Source organism: Hemiscyllium ocellatum, chromosome 8, assembly GCF_020745735.1.
Source record: "Hemiscyllium ocellatum isolate sHemOce1 chromosome 8, sHemOce1.pat.X.cur, whole genome shotgun sequence".
In the NCBI taxonomy this organism is placed as follows: domain Eukaryota; kingdom Metazoa; phylum Chordata; class Chondrichthyes; order Orectolobiformes; family Hemiscylliidae; genus Hemiscyllium; species Hemiscyllium ocellatum.
The window spans coordinates 117,120,825-117,141,247 of NC_083408.1; the positions used below are offsets into that span (position 1 = coordinate 117,120,825).

At 45.8% G+C, this 20,423-nt stretch overlaps 1 protein-coding gene across 1 annotated transcript in view; it reads right to left on the bottom strand.

Annotated features, from left to right (window-relative positions):
- Positions 1–314: 314 nt before the first annotated feature.
- zgc:163014 (uncharacterized protein LOC100038766 homolog) overlaps positions 315–20,423 on the bottom strand; it is a 35,339-nt gene continuing 15,230 nt past the window's right edge. The window contains exons 4-12 of the mRNA XM_060829014.1: positions 19,382–19,507; positions 13,736–13,907; positions 11,173–11,295; positions 8,351–8,550; positions 5,759–5,955; positions 4,584–4,675; positions 3,510–3,561; positions 1,936–2,033; positions 315–600 (exon numbers count right to left, since the gene is read on the bottom strand). Of these exons, the coding sequence (XP_060684997.1) occupies positions 404–600; positions 1,936–2,033; positions 3,510–3,561; positions 4,584–4,675; positions 5,759–5,955; positions 8,351–8,550; positions 11,173–11,295; positions 13,736–13,907; positions 19,382–19,507 (1,257 nt within the window). The 3' untranslated portion in view covers positions 315–403. The remainder of the gene's footprint in view (positions 601–1,935; positions 2,034–3,509; positions 3,562–4,583; positions 4,676–5,758; positions 5,956–8,350; positions 8,551–11,172; positions 11,296–13,735; positions 13,908–19,381; positions 19,508–20,423) is intronic.

Consider the following 20,423-nt stretch of genomic DNA (forward strand, 5'->3'; position numbering starts at 1 on the left):
AAGACGAGGTGATAACTTCTAGCCTTGTCAGTACTGTGTAACCAATCAAATTCCAGGAAGAATACTGAAAGCTCCCTCCCTTTCCAAAGTCACTGTGTTGCATGTTGGCGTATTCCTACCCATCAGGAACTTGACTGAGAATCACAAACATTGATCGTTTTAATCCCTTACAGCTCTTCTGTCCTAACACTCAGATAGTGAGGGTGTCTGAGCACTGCCCTGAGCAGTTGTTCGGGATTATTATTTGCATTATTAAAACAAGACAAAGGCCTCAATTGTAACTTTTAATAAAGTGCAAAATTGGTTAGCTATTGGATGGTCAGATGGCTGTTGTCCACATCGCCTGCTCCTAGAGTTTACCGCCACACACTTACATGGAAGTTAATTTTCAGGAGAGGTTGGTTCAGTCCCCATCCAGCACCATGCCTACTCGGACTGTGTCACTGTAGAATTTCCCAGCGTTGTCCGAGCCCCCAAACACCAGTAGCTTGTGGCAGGACCCTGTACTGCATCGACTCGAGTTCAGATACACTAGGCTGTGACCAGTCCGTGGCACGGAGCAGAGTATAGGGTGAGACAGACTGCTCCAACTGTAGGTGTCTGGGGGGAGGTAGAAGAAAGAATAAAGAATTAGACTCAATGTGTCAGATGGTCAAATTGTCACGAGATGGATCTCTGTTTTTGCCAAGGTCTCCTCACTAGAACATGCTTGTTTTGCAATCTCAGTCAACAACTCGGAACTGGAACAGGTGCAGTGTGTACATGTGTTCTTTCTGTCTGCAAACAGGACCCACTGCACTCATGGACAGACCTTCCAGACCATTGCTAGTGAACCCGACTGATGACCCTAAATTAGTTGTCAGTGTAATTATTTGCATACTCAGGATGACACAGGAATCATCTAATTGCAGACTTACACCCAGTGTGGTGAGGCTGTTTGGGTTATGGTCAGTACCTCACTCTTGTGAACAGCTGCAGGGACATGCTGTTTGATACGATCTGCCAACCTTCAGGATGTTGAGCCAACATATCTAGCATCACACTGGCACTAAAATGATGCTTGTGTTTGTTTCTCTTTATTCACTCATGGGATGAGGGTGTCCCTGGCTAGGCCAGCATTTACTACATATCCCTAATTACCCAGAGGGCAGTTAAGAGTCAACCACGTTGCTGTGTGTCTGGGTCATGTAAAGCAAACCAGGTAAGGATGACAGTTTCTTTCCCTGAAGGATATAAGTGACCAAGATAGGTTTTTTCTGACAACTGATTCACAGTTATCACTACATTACTAATTCCAGATATGTTAAATTCAAATTCCACCATCTTCCATGGCAGGATTTATACCCAGGTCCCCAGAACATTATCTGGGTCTCTGAATTAACAGTCCAGCAATCATACCACCAGACCATCACCTCCCTTTGTGTATTAGGCACAACATCGTTTTGGCTGAACAGCAGCACCAGTTCATAACAAACTTCAATCATATTGCTACTGCTTAGCAGCAGTGTAAAACTACAGGCTTCACCGATTGCTCAGACTCTCAAAATACTTTACCCTTTCTGAGGCAAACAGGGCACCTTACAGGACCAAAAGTAACTGTCTTCAGGCCTTTCGCGAGTTTACATGAAGAATGATCTGCGCTGTAATGTTCTACGAGGGTCACTATTATCGCACAGGATAGTTTTGACATGCCCTATTTCAGCAGGATGTTTGCATGTGAACAAATGGCCAACCTATTCATGGGTGACAATGTAGGAATTCCAGCATGCAATGTTTATCAGAGTCATCAGTCAACAACACAAGATGAGAGATAAGGAGAAACAAACTAAAATATTTATACAGCTCCAGAAACAGCAATAAATGGGAGCTTTAAATCCATAGGACAATCACACAGAAAGAGACAATGACAGCTAGAGGCTACATCCTTGGCCTTACCTATATTGAAGATGAACAAATCCTGCAGGGCTCCGCTCAGATTATGTCCACCGCTGATCAGCATCTTGTTACCACACACAGGAACAGCAGCATGGCAGCTAGAAGAAAGAATTGCTTTGTCACAGCATCTTTCACAACACCCAGACACGCCAAACAACCTTGGATCCAAAGCAGCAAACTTGAGAGATTATAACACCCTCCAACCAGATTTTCAAGCTTAATTCCTCCTGCAGTGTACCTTCTCCAATAGGGAGGCAACAGTCCAGTGGTATTATCATTAGACTGTTAATCCAGACACCAAGGTAATGTTCTGGAGGCCTGGGCTCGAATCCCACTACAGCAGGTGGTGTAATTTGAATTCAGTAAAATCTGGAAATAAAAGCCTAATGATGATCATGAATCCATTCTCAGAAAAACCTACCTGGGTCACTAATGCCCTTTAGGGAAGGAATCTGCCATCTTTACCTGGTCAGGCCTGACCCACAGCAATGGGGTGGACTCCTTACTGCCCTCTGGGCATTAAATGCTGTTTTTTAACCAGCGATACCCTCATCCCATGAATGAATAAAAACAATGTACAGCACAGGATTAGATACAGAGTGAATAAAGTGGTCAAGAGGGTATCTGGTACACTTGCCTTCATCAGTCAGAGCAAGTCAGATTGCAGCTGTATGGAACTTTAGTGAGATCACACTCGGAATACTGTATGCAGTTCTGGTCAGCACACCACCAGAAGGATGTGGAGGCTTTGGAGAAGGCACAGAAACAGTTTGCCAGGATGTTAGCAGGTTGAGGGTATTAGCTATAAGGAGAGATTGTACAAACTTATTTTGTTTTCACTTTAATGTCAAAGGGTGTGATGTTTAATGTTAAAGGAGGTACATTTAAAGGAGATGGGAAAGGCAGTTTTTGTTTAAAATGCAGAGAGTGGCAAGTACCTGGAAAGCGAAGGCAGATACAATGGCAATCTGTAACAGCAGCCTCGACAGACACACAAACAGGCAGGGATATGGACTACAAAGAACAAAAAGGGTTTTAGTTTAGAAAGGCAGTCTTGGTGGGCTGAAGGGCCTGTTCCTGTGCTGGACTGTTCTTTGTAAAGTCTTGTGACAGTCCCCATCAAACACTCCCAGGACAGGGACAGCATGGGGTTAGATACAGAGTAAAGCTCCCTCTACACTGTCCCCATCAAACACTCCCAGGACAGGGACAGCACAGGGTTGGATACAGAGTAAAGCTCTCTCTACACTGTCCCCAACAAACACCCCCAGGACAGGGATAGTATGGGGCCCCAAACTTTTCCTGAGCACAGATTAGGTGGAGTCAAATCACATTATTCAACTCCAATATCATACCCACATCCAGATTTTGGGAAACACAACCAAACATAATGCTGTCACTGTTTGCTTTGTGAATCTACACTGGCTATCCTGTATGGTCTGTCAGTGAGACCGTCAAATATAAAGAGCAAGGATCGGACCAGTGCCAGTTCACAGCTCTCAGATTCTAGAGCTGTGCATTTCTCCCATCGCCCTCCTGCAGTGTCTGTGTCAATGTTCCTCACTGGTACCTACCATCTTGGTGGAGGAGGGGCTTGACCCTGGATGTTAATGTACTCCATGAAGCCTAAAAGAAACAGGCAGCGTCAGTTCAGAAAGAAGTCAACTTGCAGAGCATTCTTCAACTGAAAACACAAGTAGTCCCCTCTCCCACCACTCCCTGCACCAAGCCATGACAACCCCAGACAGTACCAGTCACTCAGGTGGCTGGATCATGTTTAATGGTGATCACTTCACAGTAGTGCAATTCTCCACCTTGACCCTCAGTAAGATTGTTGGGATTAGCAATCAACTAAAAGTTTCAAAATAGCATTTACCTCAAAAAACATTAAAGGTCATAGAAACACGTGGGGACATGGAGTTCAGATTTAGATCAGCTGGAGATGGATTGAATGATGAAACAGGTTCAAGGGCTGAATAGACCTCAGCTATTCCAGTTTTCCGAATCAGGAATCCTGGTGACAGCATCAATGATGCGATTCCACTGAGTTACTGTCGACAATCCAACAACCCCAAGATCACCACTCCTGACCCCCGCCTTTTATTTCCAACATCTTAAAACCAGAATTCAGATTTTCAAACTGTCTGTGGTTACACACCTGTTTCCCTGGGTTTATGATGATCAGTGCACCCCTGTACTCTGAGGTTTCTATAGGACAGACACAGACAGACTGACACAGACAGACTGACACAGACAGACTGACACAGACAGACTGACACAGACAGACTGACACAGACAGACTGACACAGACAGACTGACACAGACAGACTGACACAGACAGACTGACACGAAGTCTACACCATATAAAACATTTGTTCATAAATTTAATGCAAATAGCTCTAATATTGGACCGCATCAACCTCATCAAGTTACCATTGACATCGTTCCCTTCATTAGCCCATCCCATAATTTTGTCTTTTGTGAAAAAGTTCTCAACTCCTCTTCCTATCCCCAGAACATCGCCATTTTTACCTTCGGTAGCCCCTTCCAGGGGACTCCAATCCAATACAGGGAGCAATCTCCGAGGAGTGAGTTTCTGATAGCCCCTCCCACCCTGTTCTTAAGCCTGAAACCTGGAGTTTCCTCACCAAGATCCAACATGTGAAGGTCGTTCAGGAACACTCTGCTCCGACTGCCACCAAACAGGAGGAGTTTATCTCGCAGGAGAGTGCCAGAGTGACTGAGAGAAAGAGAGAGAGACAACAAGGGAGAAATAGAAACATCTGCTGAACCACCTCCACCATTCGCAGCCGGCATTCCCTGTGGCCACGCTGCAGAATTCCTGGAAAGTAGAATTTCCATCTCAATATCCCACTGCTCCAGACACCAAACAGGTGCACAGACTCCCATCTCACTGACCTGCCCACTCTGGTCTAGAGGGACCATGACCATCGAAATCAGAATGTTGTGGGTTTAAGTCCCAACCCCTTCACCAGATCCACATTCTGACTCCAAGGAAACCACATTTCACACGAGACCTGACATCAAGCTCCCATCATCTACCTCAGGAGGATAGAGGGGATGCCACAGGCTCCATTCAAATGGCAGGGGAGATGCCTTTGGACCTCAACTAATATCACAAAGGAGGAGGATATGGAGCTAATATCCCTTCACTGTTTGTTTGCAAACAGGCTCAGACACAAAACAGTAAGTGAACCGAACCGAGCCAACCATAGCAAGCAGAGAGTAACTCCCCTCCCAACTCCCCAAACCCTTCCACCATCGACAAGGCACAGATCAGGAGTGGGACGGAATACTCCCCACTTTTCCTGGATTGGGACAGCTATAACAACACTCAAACTCGACACCATCCAGGACATGGACCGCAGCGGTTCAAGAAGGAAGCTCACTACCACCTTCTCAAGGACAACTCGGGATGGGCATCAAACACTGGCCCAGTCAGCAACACCCATATCCCAACAGTGAATGAAACAAAAGCAGACCAAATACTCTGGAACTAAACAAAAACAAGATTAAGCAAAGTGATCTTAAAGATATCAGATTGCTGTTAAAAACCCATGAGTGATGTCCTTTAGGGAAGGAACCTGGCAGCGGGGTGCTGATCTATGTGACTCCAGTCTCCATGCCAATATGGAGTTGATGTTCCCATCCTCTGAAGGGGTTCTGGTCCAAGAAGCAAGGGTAGCCCCTGTGCTCAGGGCAAACCCGGGGGTGGGTAATAAACGCTGGCTCATCCCATATTCTGACTAAACCAGACTGATGCCAACATTCCCTGCCATGCTAGATCTGGAGGGTGACTCACCAGTAGCGAGGGAGGGGCCTTTCACCCACCACGATAGGCTGGTACCAGATCTCATGCTCAGCGTTGAAGATGTACAGGGTGTTGCTGCAGCTTTCTTTGGTCAGTGGCGTTCGGCAAAGTAACCCACCGAATACAAAGAGCTCCCGATGGAAGACCACCGCACTGTGATAGGCCAGTGAGGGCACCTTACCCCTCCCCTGGGAGAGCAGAACGATTCCATTAAACCTCAGACAGATACAACAAGGACACAGCAGGTTCAAGAGAAAATCTCCAAGAGACTTTAGACAAAAAAACCATCAAGTTACACACGTGATATTAGGGCAGATAACAGGACACTGAATTAAAGAGGAAGGATTTAAGTCACATCTTAAAAAGAGGAAAGAGGCAGAAGGGTGTTCTGAGGGAACTGTAGACATTGGCCGTTAGCAACTGAAGATACTGAGGTGATCAAAACTGAGGATACCCAAGAGAGGGAGGAGCTGATGGCCTAGTGATATTAACCCTGAGACAAGCTACTGTCCTGAGGACCCAGTCTGAAGTCCCACAGCAAACAGTGGAATCTAAATTCAGTAAAAATCTGGGAGCAAGAGTCTAATGGCGACCATGATATCATTGTCAAATTGTCAGGAAAAACCCATCTGGGTCACTAATCCCCTTTAGGAAAGGAAACTGCCATCTTTACCTGGTCTGGTCTCCATGTGACTCCAGACCCACAGCAACGTGATTGACTCTTAACTGTCCTCTGGGTAATTAGGGACGGGCAATAAATGCTGGTCTCATCCAGTGAATGAATAAAATAAAGGCAAGAATCAGAGGAAGACAGATCTCAGAGGGCTGTGGGGGGATAGGTGGGACCATCAAAAGCCTTGAGAAAGATTGCATCGATGCAAGTCATCTGACAGATTTACCAAATTGTGGAATCGTTTATATCCACCGGAGAGTTTTCCACAACTTCAGTTTGACAGTGGATGCTGACCAATGATAGGGAATGAAGTATCTACCCTCAGGGTCTTGATGAGTGAATATAAACGCTGCTACAGCGGCTATAACACATCTACCTGAGAGTGATAGACAAACCGGGAGTGGGGGAGTGGTGGCGAAAATGGGGGACGGGGGGAGTGGGGGGACACCACCCTCTCAATAACCACCTTCCATGTAGGTGACCTCACAGCTTCCAGAGTTTCAGGTGAGGAGTCAGGTTCCTTTAAAAGGAGTTGAGGGTTTCTGCCTCATCCACCAAACCAGGCCGTGAATGCCATGCAGCCACGACCTTCTGGGCAGGTGATATTTTCACTCCCACAATTCATTCCAATGACCTCAAATCTGTGCAGCCGAGAGAGAGTGGTGCTGGAAAAGCACAGCAGCTCAGGCAGCATCCATGGCGATGACCTGCTGTGCTTTTCCAGCACTCTTGACTCTAACCTGCAGTCCTCACTTTCACCTAGTTGACGTTAACGTCACTGTGAAGCCTCTAACAAGGAGGCCTACCTTGAAGAAGTTCTCCTCCTTTCTCCACAAAGCTCTCGGAGTCTCTCTCTCATTGTAACTCCCAGGTCATCTCCTCTGCCCTGAAGCTCTTCAGTCACGTCCTGAAACAGAGTCACTACCACAGCCACATTTTCCTCCTCAGGGCCTGCCTACGGAACCAACTCATCCCAAACCAACTCCGGACTACATTTAGACCAATGCAATTTGGATCAGGATACTGCCTGACCTGCTGTGGTTTTCCTCTCTACTCATCTCCAGTATCTGCTGACCTCACTTTCGCCCTTAAAATCTATGGGGCCTGCTAAAGGAGCTGTCCACTTGGGGAGACAGGTTTTCCCCATGCACTCTCTATAAGGCCCTCATCACTTTTTACACCTCAACTGTACAATAGGAGAGCATCATCCAAACAGCTTCCTTTCCCCCATCTTCAACATTTACACACATTGGGAGGTGGGGGGTCGGGGTGGTGGATACACAATCGCCTTTGATAATCTGATAAATGTGAGGTGAACAAGACAAGGGAGCACTCAATGAATACAGGACACTAGGAAGCTCAGAGAACAGAGGGATCTTGGCGTGCTTTATCCCCAGATCCCCGAAGGTGGAAGGACACATTTGTCTAAGGAGGTATACGAGACACTTGCCTTTATCTGTCAAGGCATCGAATGGAAGAGCAGGGAGGTGGTGTTGGAGCTGTACAGGAATTTGGTGAGGCCACAGCTGGAGCACTGTGGGTAGTCCTGGTCCCCACACTATAGGAAGGATATGACTGTGATGGAGGATGTACACAGGAGATTCACCAGGATGTTGCCGGGAATGGAGCAGTTCAGCAACGAAGAGAGACTGGATAAACTCAGGGGGCTTTCTTTAGAGCAGGGAAAACTGAGGTGGGTGGGAGGGGGGGGTTGGAGAAGAGATTATAATACTCAGAGGGCACAAGATGCAGAGAGAGAGAGAGAGAGAGAGAGAGACACACAGAAAGACAGTTAGAAATTAAAGAGCATTGGATGATCGAAAGTGGAAAGACCTGGAGGAGATGGAGGTCAATGTGGGGTAGTGTGTGTGTCTGTGTGAGGAGCCATTTCCTTTGGTATTCCTACTTACAATTACAGAAGACCACTTCCAGGTCAAAGTATCCAGAACGTAAACATTATCGAAGCATTGCTCATCTTTCACCCCTCCGAAAATGTAGATGCGTTTGGTGTCAGGATCATAGGTGGCAGAGTGACCACAGACACGTCGAGGAACTGGAATGGTCTTTGTCGAGGTCGTCTCCAAGGGAAACCAGAAATTCTCACCATTATCTGCTCAAAGTTCAAATCAAGAACACATCAATGTAGAAGAAAAAAACCTCTATTCCCTTTGGAATAAAGGCCAACATCCCATTTGCCTTTCTTATTTCCCAAGGATCTCAGATGCTAGCGTTTGGTGATTCATGAATGAAGATTGCTAAATCCCTCTGTCTGCAGCCTTTCTCCCACCTCTGTGTTATCTACAAACTTTGCGATAGTACATTCACTTTCCTCATCCAAGTCAATACAGATCTTGTCAATAATTTTGGGCCCAGCACTGATCCCTGTGGAATTCCTCTAGTTACAGGTTGCCATCCTGAAAACATTCCCTTATCCCCATTCTGTCTTCTAGGAGTTAACCAATCCTCTACCTTCAACACCATGGGGTCTGAGAAGTATCCTAATGTGTGGCACCTTATCAAGTACTTTCTGAAAATCCAAAAATATTACATCCACTGCTTCCCCATTTTCTACCCTGCTTGTTCCCACCTCAAACAATGTAGTAAATGCATGAGGTGTGATACCCCCTTCATGAAGCCATGCAGACTCTGCTAGATTATATGTATGTACTTCTAAATGCTCTGCTACTATAACCTTTATAATAGACTCTGACATTTTCCAATGACAGACCTTAAGCTAACTGGCATATGGTTACTTGCTTTATTTTTATCTTCCTCCTATTTGAAACAAAGGTGTTACACCGACAGTTTTCCAATTTGTTCAGACTTTTTCAAAATCTAAAGATCCCTGGAAGATTACTCCCAGTGCATCCACACTCTGTAGCTACTTCCACTCACATTCTCGAATGCATCTAATCAGGTCTGCAAGACTTTACTGGGAGTGTGAGGGATCTGGTGGGTCTGAGATTTGCTTAGGGGTGGATTGAAAACCACTGAACAGCCCAGTAACCAATGATGGTGATGGGGGAACAGGAGGAATTGTGAGGATTACTTATGGTTAGAATCTGTGGACTGCCACCCTATAACTTATAGTTAAAACACTAATCCCCTTGTGAGACTCCCTCTACACACAAACATCCAGAATCAAAATACAGATCTGAAAGTAGAGCGTTCCTACGAAACTGCTCATAAGCTGAAATGGCATAAAGCAAAGAAGCAAGTCCCATTAAATTTAGGAAAACTTTTTGAGTGTTCCCAGACCCAAACAAATCCAACCAAATAAAACACACAAAACCCTAAACTAACACTAACATACAGTAAAGGCCAGAGGTTGGGGTAGGAGGAGGTACAGGATACCTTAAGACATAGCTTGCTAACGAATCACAAAATAAATGGAGGTAAAGCACAGATGCTCTCAGACACAGTTCAAAGCTGATGCTGGGGAAAGCACTTGGTGGCGACACACTTACTGCACATGCTTTTTTTGTAAAAGAGAAAATCCTCTTTCAGTTAGAAAACAGATAAAAGCGAACTGGCAGGAGAATGCTCGAAATGTGGGGTATATCTGTAAAACATTGATGTTATGATATAAAGGGATAAAAAGTACTTGGAAGGGAGCTGGTTGGTACCAGTCTTCGGGATTTGATAGGTTGTGCCTTTTGTGTCCAGAGTCCTTCAGTTCTCTCATCTTTTCCTTCAGATTCTTTCGCTTCTTCATAGGAGGCACAGAGTGACAAATGATAAAAGTCTCTGACTTATTGGGTAAAAGCCACAGCTTACAACAACCGATAGCAGGAAACAACTAACTTTGTGTAGCTTTTGTAGGCAGAGGGGGGGCGGGGAATATCACATCCATTCCAAAGGCTTCTCACTGTCTCGCACATATCCACATGCTGTTCAGTTACCCAGGGTCCAGACAGCTGTCATCAGGCTGATGACCTTCATCTTTGGAATCCAAGACTGGTCACAAGGTGCACAGACTAATCAGCTACATGTTGCCAGCCGAATGTTGCTTTGTAAACATGACCTGGTGCTGTGCCATTTCTTTACACGTTCCCCCTCCCCACTAAATGTTTGTAAAGCAACACAACTTACAATGAAGTTCAGTAACTTGCTTTTTTAAAAGCAGGTACAGAAATTCTTCCCTCAGTCCTCTCTTGTAAAATAATCCTTTTCCCAGTTGACCCCACAACAAGAAAGAAAAATAAAGACAGTTTTTATTGTGAGACAAGCCCACCTGGTTCACTACTGCAATCCTTACCTGGTCTGGTCCACATGGGACTTCAGACCCACAGTAAGGTGGTTGACTCTAAACTGCCCCCTGAAAAGGCAAAGCTAATTACTCAGTTCAAGGGCAGTTAGAGATGGACAATAAATACTGGCCCATCCAGCGATATCACATCAAGAATACAAAAGACAACAACAGCATTTTGGGGTTGAGTGTGCCCTTTTGTTAGTTTGAATTGAATTTGGAGATTCTGTTCTCTTGTCCTGGACTGCCCTGATAGGTAACATAATTTCTTTCTATTAATCCTATTAAATCTTTTCATCATCTTAACTGTTCAATTAGATCACTTTGATAAATTTAATTTTGATACTGAACAGATCACAGATAGAATCTTGGAGACTGTTCTCATTTGAACTCTCCATCACTGGAAGCTCAATAGTCACTACCTCCTAACTGCATGGTGCCCAGAGCCCATCGCAGTTTCTCCAGTTCCCTGATGTCACTCACCAAGCTCCAACCTCCACAGACCATCTTTACAGTAGCTCTTCGGTCCCCTCTCCCCTCCAATCAGAATGGCTGTGTCTGGGTCACTCAGGCACAGTGTGTGATTCCAGCGTGGACTTGGACAGGCTGCAAAACAGCGAGAGGGGGACATCTCTGCAGTCAGTTAATGAACGAGCGAGCGAGAGAGAGAGGGAGGGGTCACATCAGGGTGCTTGGGAATCACAGGGCTTTCCCAGGAACCAGAGCTTTTCCTTCCCAGGATGAGCTGATGGCACACAGAGTCTGATTCCGTTCAGGGATGTACTCCTCTGTGTGAAACAGAACCTGATTGGCCAACAATCACATGAACAGCTTGTACCAAACAAGTGTCACTAAAGGCTGCTCAGTGACTCTCAGGAAGTTTTACTGACCCGACGGTGACAGCAATCCACAGCTGGATAGGTCACAGGAAGTTTCACTGAGGTTTAGACATTGTTTTGGTGTTAAGGAGACACTTAGAAGAAAACAAACTGTGAGGAAGATGGCATGGGACTCCAAAAGGACATTGACAAGTTGGTGGTGTGGACGAAGAGGGAGCAGATGAGGTTCAATGCAGAGGATTGTAGGGCAATGCATTTTGGTCGAAGAACATTGAAAGACAATAATAAAACAGGGGAAACCATTGTAAAGGGGCGAGTGCAGGATCAGAGGGAGCTGGGTGTAGATGTGCACAGATCATTAAAAGGAGGCAGGACTCCTTACAGGCTTGGAGGGCCGAAGGGCCTGCTCCTGTGCTGTAATTTTCTTTGACCCAGGGAGAGAGCAGTAAATAAAGCACACAGTCCTCGGCTTTATACATAGAGGCATGGAGTACACAAGCAGGGAGGTGATGGTGGGTTTGTACAAGACCCTTGTTAGACCCCAGCTGGAGTGTTGTGGACAGTGTCTTTTCCCAAGGGGACTGAATTACTCCCTTTGGGACTAATGTTACTGCACAGTGTCCATTCAAACGGCACAGACCCAGACCCAGTGTCTAGAAAGTGAGTGAATTATGGAGACTGTCATATATTCACAGCACAAGCTAAACATTTCCCAGTAGGTTATGAGCAAGTCCACAGGTAGCAGGGTACACCTCACCCCCCCAGCCCCCTTCCCACCCTCGACCCCACGGTTAAAGGGAAACTTCTTTGATTTAGTCTGATGTTTAGAATCAGTGCTTGCTCACCTTTCAGTCTTCTCACACCAGCATCACTACCTAGGACAGAAACAGGAACAGTCAACTGTCATCCCTCCATCCCATAATATGTTATTTAACGTGGCAACGTGCCAAATCTTCAGCCAGCCCGGTGGGGTCAGGGGCTTAGTCTGGGACATTTGAAGTTTTGGTAACTCCCAGATCACCGAATTTTCAAAAGGCTGTTCTTCCCTACAATGGAGGGAACTGCCCCTCTTCCCTTCGACAAATACATTTCAGTTTGGAAGTTTTCAACCAGCACCCCTACCTCTCCCAGAATCCAAAACGCTTAGCGAGAGCTTCTCATAGTCATTCTCTTCCGTGTGAAGGAGTTTCCTGACATTACCCTTGAACAGTTGGGCACAAGTTGGAGTTTGTAACCATTTTCCCCCTTAACCTGGGCTGCTTCCCCCTTCCCACCTCCTCAAAACAAATCTACAGTCTACCAACTCCTTTGACCATCTGAAACATCTCCATTAGATGGTCCTTGGGGCAGGTGACCTCCCATGGCCACACCATCTACTCAACGGAACCAACCATAGCTTCACCGACAAAAGCAGAAATTGCTGGAAAAACTCAGCAGGTTTGGCAGCATCTGTTGAGAAAGAAAGCAGAGTTAATGTTTTGGGTCCAAGATGGGGTGGGGGTTGGATGAAGGGTAAACAATAGGTAGAGATGGAGCCCAGAGAGAGAGAAGATCAGTTGAGCAGACAAAGGAAGGGGAAACAGTCAGCCTGGGAGAATCAATGGGTCCATTCGCGACAGATTGTTTGTGATAAAAGTCCATGTGATAACAGGGCCTGGTCTGTGGGGGTTGGGTAAGGACTTGGGAGAAGGTGCTGAGGCCCTAAAGTGAAACTGGAAGAACACCACCTCACTTTTCACTTGGACACCCTGCAGCCTTCAGGACTCAATACCGAGTTCAACAGTTTTAGGGCCTGAGCACCTTTTCCCATGTCCTTCCCCCTAACCCCCACACACCAGGCCCTGTCATTACATGGGCTAATACCACAACCATCCCATTGTCAGCCACTAACGGTCCCCATAAGCAGCTATTCATTCTCCCAGACTGAACCTGACCCATTCCTTTGTCTACCCAACTGTTTGTCACTCTGAGCTCCATCTCAACCTATTGCATACGCCTCTCCCTTCCCCCAACCCAACCTTCAGCATATATACCAACCTTTTCCTCATCACAATCAATTCTGAGGAAGGGTCACTCGACCCAAAACGTTAACTATGATTTCTCTCCACAGATGCTGGCAAACCTGCTGAGCTTTTCCAGCAATTTATGATTTTGTTTCTGATTTAGAACAGCTGTGTTTTTTAAAAAAATATTATTCACAGCTTCACCTAGCTCGTCGGAAGAATCTGTCTCTTTTCCAGAAGAGTCTGTGTCCTTTCCAGAGGAGTCCGTGTCCCCTAACGGAGCAGGAAATGGTGCCCGAGGACAGGAAGCCTCCTCCATCTTCAGGGTGAAATTCAGGCTCGTGTCTTGCTGTAGATGGGCATGGTCCACCCGAGGCTGCAGACAGGACCAAGATGTTAGTGTAGAACCACACATCACCCCTCCCCCCACCCACCCCCGATACCACCTCACCCGGAGATTTCTGGGTTTCCTACACGGACTGGCCAAAAGGTTTGACTGGGAGTATTCCCCAGGAAGGAGAGATTGTTGGTGGAGGGCAGTAGCACAGATTCACTACAGTGGGACCACAGTTGTAAGAGTTAAGTTATAAGCAAGGCGTGTACAATCTAAACTCTAATCCCCTTGAGAACATAAAATTAAAGGATGACCAAATTGAAGGTGATCAAAGACGTTACAAGGATAGAGAGGGAGAAAATGTAGTTTTTGGCTGGGGATAGTGGGAGCAAAGTTCAGTCATAGAGATGTAGAGCACAGAAACAGACCCTTCGGTTCAACTCATCCGTGCTGACCAGATAGCCCAACCTAATCTAGTCCCACCTGCCAGCACCCGGCCCATATCCCTCCAAACCCTTTCTATTATATACCCATCCAAATGCCTTTTAAAATGTTGTAATTGTACCAGCCTCCACCACTTCCTCTGGCAGCTCATTCCATACATGCACCACCCTCTGTATGAAAATGTTGCCCCTCAGGTCCCTTTCATATCTTTCCCCTCTCACCCTAAACCTATCCCCTCTAGTTTTGGTCTCCCCTACCTCAGGGAAAAGACTTTGTCTATTTATCCTATTTATGCCCCTCCTGACTTTATAAACCTCTATAAGGTCACCCCTCAGCCTCCGACACTCCAGGGAAAACAGCCCCAGCCTGTTCAGCCTCTCCCTGTAGCTCAAATCCTCCAACCCTGGCAACATCCTTGTAAATCTTTTCTGAACCCTTTCCAGTTTCACAACACCCTTCTTATACAGGGAGACCAGAATTACAAGCAATATCCCAAAAGGGGCCTAACCACTGTCTGTACAGCATCAACGTGACCTCCCAACGTCTGTACTCAGTGCTCTGAACAATAAAGGAAAGCATACCAAGTGCTTTCTTCACTGTCCTCCACTTTCAAAGGAGCTATGAACCTGCACTTCAAGTGTCATAAAGTTAGTCCTTTTTGTTTAGAAAAGCTGTTCCCTGGCTCAAGGAGACTCTGTCCTTTTTTCAAGGTGTGGTGTATATTGATGACCTGGTGATTTTTAGTCACTCATGGAGGGAACATTTACAGCATTTATCAGACTTGTTTGATCGACTTTGGAGGGCAGGCTTGGTGGTAAATCGAGCTAAAAGTGAATTTGCCAAAGGCCAAGTCACCTTCGTGGGCCGTGTTATTGGACACGGACACCGCCCTCCCAACCTGCAATCTTCTTCCTGACCTCTCCGCCCCCACCCCACTCCGGCCTATCACCCTCACCTTGACCTCCTTCCACCTATCACATCTCCATCGCCCCTCCCCCAAGTCCCTCCTCCCTACCTTTTATCTTAGCCTGCCTGGCACCCACTCCTCATTCCTGATGAAGGGCTTATGCCCGAAACGTCGAATTTCCTATTCCTTGGATGCTGCCTGACCTGCTGTGCTTTAACCAGCAACACATTTTCGACACGGACAAATGGCCACACAGGATGCAAGAACAAAAATAATCAGGAATTTCCCACACAGTCAACGAAAAAAAAGCAGTACTACAGTCCCTGGGATTGAGTGGATTTTATCCGAACGTTTGTGCCGGACTTTAGCCGTGTGGCTGCTCCAATCACCGACTTGTTAACAAAGGGCAAGAAGTTTCAGTGGACAGCGCACTGACAGCCTAAAAACTATGTTAATCACTGCCCCAGTATTAGCCACACCTGATTATACAAAGCCTTTCAAGGTGGCTATCGATGACAGCGGTGTGGGGGTCGGTGCGGTGCTCCTGCAGGAGGGTGACAAGGGAATAGAAAGACCCATTGGGTATTTTTCCAGGAGGTTGAATGTTCATCATCATCAGAAATATTCAACGGGGGTGGGGGTGGGGGGGGTGGGAATGAGACTTTGAGCTTGGGTGTTGGCATTACAACATTTCAGTTTATATTACCAGCAACGCATCTGAGACAATCACATAGACTGGATTTGTGGAGAAATTTCAGGACAAAAATGCCAGTCTGTTCAGATGGAGCTTGTTGTTGCAGCCGTTCGCTTTGACAATTGTGTAGGTGACAGCTCACAGAAACATGATTGTCGATGCATTACCAAGACTCGAATGAGATACGAAGGAGTTCAGTGGTGGGTATACTTTGGCCTGAATTTGCATGAGGTTTTGCATGTTTATAGTTAGTATAGTGTATATGTGTGTTTAAACTACTAACCGGGGTTTTGAAGAGTTAAAAATGAAGCCATCTTTTGGTATTGATGGTTTTATTTATTTTAGAAAGGAGGGAGGTGTCACAAAGCTAGTCCTTTTATTTCCAAAATGCTGCTCCGTAGCCCAAGGAGACTCTGTCCTTGATTTTTTTTCAGAGGGCGATAAATTGAGCCAAGCTTCGATCAGTTTGGTTTGGTACAGAGATGAAAAGGATTTTGAGGGGCCTTTTGTATATATGTAAACTGATGAGACTTCAGGCCAAAGTGGTCATGTTTTAGAAGTGACCTGTATAAAGAGAGGGGAGTGGTCAGCTCTCTAGCTGAGTTGAGCTGGTTTTAGTTCAGTCTTGAACTGGGAAGTTCAACAGGGAGCTGTGTGGAAACTGTCTCTTTTCTGCCCTTCAACGTCAACCTGTAAGCAGGTGTTCCATTTGTAGAGTTTGCTTATTGGGATTGTTGTGCGTATTTGGAACAGCATAATTAAATCTAGTTAGATAGGCAGTTCTGTAGGGGTTCTTTGTTCTTTGTGTTTCATTGTGTATTTCTGTGAATACATTTTTTTGTCTGTTTTAAAATGTAGTAGCCAACCTAGCTATCTTACTCCAGGTAATATTCACTGTAGATTTACCAAAACAAATGGCAAAGTTAGGTCTAGGGATGCCTGCTTAAGAATGTTTTGAGTGGTCTGGCCTAGTCCATAACACAAGGTCTCTTTGTTCAGCAACACTCCCCAGGATCTTACCAATCAGTGTGTAAGTCCTGCTCTGATTGGCTTTTCCAAAATGCAGCATTTATCTAAATCCAACTCCATCTGCCACTCCTCAGCCCATTGGCCCATCTGATCAAGATCCCATTGTAATCTGAGGTGACCCTCTTCGCTGTCCACTACATCGCTAATTTTGGTGTCATCTGCAAACGAACTAACTATTCCTCCTATGTTCATATCCAAATCATTTATATAAATGATGAAAAGTAGTGGACCCAGCATCGATCCGTGTGGCACGCCACTGACCGCAAGCCTCCAGTCTGAAAAACAACCCTCCAGCACCACCCTGTCTTCTACCTTCAAGCCAGTTCTGTATCCAAATGGTTAGTTCACCCAGTATGCCAATAAATATAACCTTGCTAACCAGTCTCTCATGGGGAACCTTGTTGAATGTCTTACTGAAGTCCACATAGATTACGTCCACTGCTCTGCCCTCATCTATCCTCTTTGTTGCTCCTTCAAAAAACTCAATCAAGTTGACAGAAAACAGTTGACAGAGAAATGGAGGATCATTTGGAGCTGACGCATCCAGATTAGCATGTGTTCTTGGACAAGACTATCAAAAGATATTGACCTCAGGTGGGAAAATAGAGCAGAGGTATTTATTGATTGAACAACAAACCTAGCTCGAGGGGCTGAATGGCCTGTTCCGACTGTTTTGAAAGTAACATTTTGTACATACCTTATTAATAGTAGAGAAAACCTTTAGATGCTATTAATTGAAGCATTTGGGGGTTATATTCCCCCTCTGACTTGATAAATGAGTCAGGAATCAGACAGATACAAGCTGATCAGGGACCTGTACTGTACTGTGCTTCAGCCCGCGATGTTGTGCCGAACTTTTATCCTACTGTAAGATCAGATTAACCTACATATCCTGCATTTTACTATCTTCCATCTTCCATGAGCCTATTCAAGAGTCTAAGAGTCAGTATGGGTGGAAGTCAGAAACAGGAAAGGAGCAGTCACTTTACTGGAGTTTTCTACAGACCCTCCAAATAGCAGAGGCACAGAGGCAGATTTTGGAAAGGTACAGAAGTAACAGGGTGTTGTCGTGGGTGACTTTAAGTTCCCTAATGTTGATTGGAACTTTCTTAGTACAAACAGTTTGATGGACCAGTCTTGTCAGATGTGTCCAGGAAGGGTTCCTGATTCAATATGTAGATAGGTCGACTAAAGGGGAGGCCATATTGGATTTGGTGATTGGTTGCCAATCAGACCAGGTGCCAGATCTCTTTGTGGGAGAGCATTTCGGTGATGTGGTGATCACAACTCCCTGACCTTTACTATAGTCAAGGAGAGGAATAGGAACAGATGGCATGGGAAAGGATTTAAGTGGAGGAGGGAGAATTACAATGCAATTAGGCACAAACTGGAGCTCTTAAATTGGGAACAGATATTCTCAGAGAAATGGGTGACAAATGTGGAGGTTGTTTAGGGAGCACTTGCTGATAGTGGGACAAACCTGTCCAGCACTGAGGCAAGGAAGGGATGGTAGGGTGAAGGGACCTTGGATGACAAGGGATGTGGAGCATCTAGTCAAGAGGAAGAAGGAGGTTTCCTTAAGGTTGAGGTGGCAAGGATCAGACAGGGTTCCAGTGGGTTACAAGGTAGCCAGGAAGGAACTGAAGAATGGACTTAGGAGAGTGAAAAGGGGGCATGAAAAAGCTTTAGCAGGTCGGATTAAGGAAAACCCCAAGGCATTCTACAGTTATGTGAGGAACAAGAGGATGGTCAGAGTGAGGGTAAGGCCGATTAGGGACAGTGGGGGGAACTTGTGCCTGGAGTTGGAGAAGGTTGGGGAGGTCTTTAGTAAATACATTGCTTCAGTGATTGAGAGGGACTTTAACATTTCTGAGGACAGCGTGAAACAGACGGATATGCCAGAACAGATTAATGTTAAGAAGGAGGATGTGCTGAAAATTTTGAAAAATCATAAGGATAGATCAATTCCCCTGGGCCAGACGGGATATACCCAATGTTAGAACAGGAAGTGAGGGAACAGATTGCAGTGCCTTTAGCAATGAGCTTTGCATCCTCACTGTCCACTGGAATTATTCCCTTGTTCAAGAAGGGGAATAAGGATAATCCTGGGAATTACAGATCAGTCTTGTGTCAGTGGTAGATCAAGTATTGGAGAAGATTCTGAGAGAAAGGATTGATGATTACTTGGACAACCATAGTTTGATTAGAGATAGTCAGCATGGCTTTGAGAAGGGCAGGTCACATTTCACAAATCTTACTGAATTCTTTGAGGATGTGACAAACACATTGATGAAGGTAGAGCAGTGGATGTGGTATATATGGGTTTTAGCAAGGTGTTTGATCAGGATCCCCATGGTAGGGAAGAATTGATTTTGGACACACACACACACAATCTCACAGGGAAATCACATTTCTAATCCCAAACCTTTTCCAGGGACTTACGAGTGCAGAGAGACAGGGGAACGATGGACAGAAGTCATCGAGGAGATCAGATAGGAGATCATCAAGGGCTGGACGAGTCTTCACAGGGACCACTGGAGTGCTGCTCAAGAAATCCACCCGCTTCAACTAGCAAACAAAACACATCATTCTTAAACATTCCAATCACAGGACATGGCTGTCCAGCATTTACTGCTCATCCCTAGTTGACCCTTGAGAAGGTAGGGGTGAGCTGCCTTCTTGAACCGCTGCCATCCATCTGCTATGGGTTGACCCACAATGCCCTGAGGGAGGGAATTCCAGCAATTTGACCCAGCGACAGTGAAGGAACGGCGATATATTTCCAACTCAGGATGGTGAGTGACTCAGAGGGGAACTTGCCGGGGTGGGGGGGGGGGAGCTGTTAGAAGGTGCTGCCTGAGGATCTTTGGCGAATTTCTGCAGTGCATCTTGTAGATGGTACACACTGCTGTTACTGAGCGTCGGTGGGGGAGGGAGTGAATACTTATGGATGTGGTGCCAATCAAGCGGCTGCTTTGTCCTGGATGGGGTTGAACTTCAAGTATTGCTAGATCAGAAGAAGGGCTCATGCCTGAAACGTCGATTCTCCTGCTCCTTTGATGCTGCCTGACCTGCTGTGCTTTTCCAGCAACACATTTTCAGCTCTGACCTCTAGCATCTGCAGTCCTCACTTTCTCCTTGATCAGAAATACTGCCTTATATTTATGTAGCATTTTTCTCAACCACTTTCTCAAAACTCTTCATAACCAATTAGATACTTTTCAAAGTGCCTCTACCATTCACATGTAGCAAAGTCAGCAGCAAGTTTATGCACAGCAAGGTCCACAGACAGCACACTGATAATGATCAGATCATCTGTTTCTGTAACATAGCTTGGTATCTAAATAATGCCAGGGGCCCTCTGATAACAACATTGTAATGCCTTGAAAAATCCCACCCAACCTTTCACATCCCACCCAACCTTTCACATCCACCTCAGTGTAAAGCTCAGGCCTCAGTTTCACATTGAATGGAGTTGAATTTA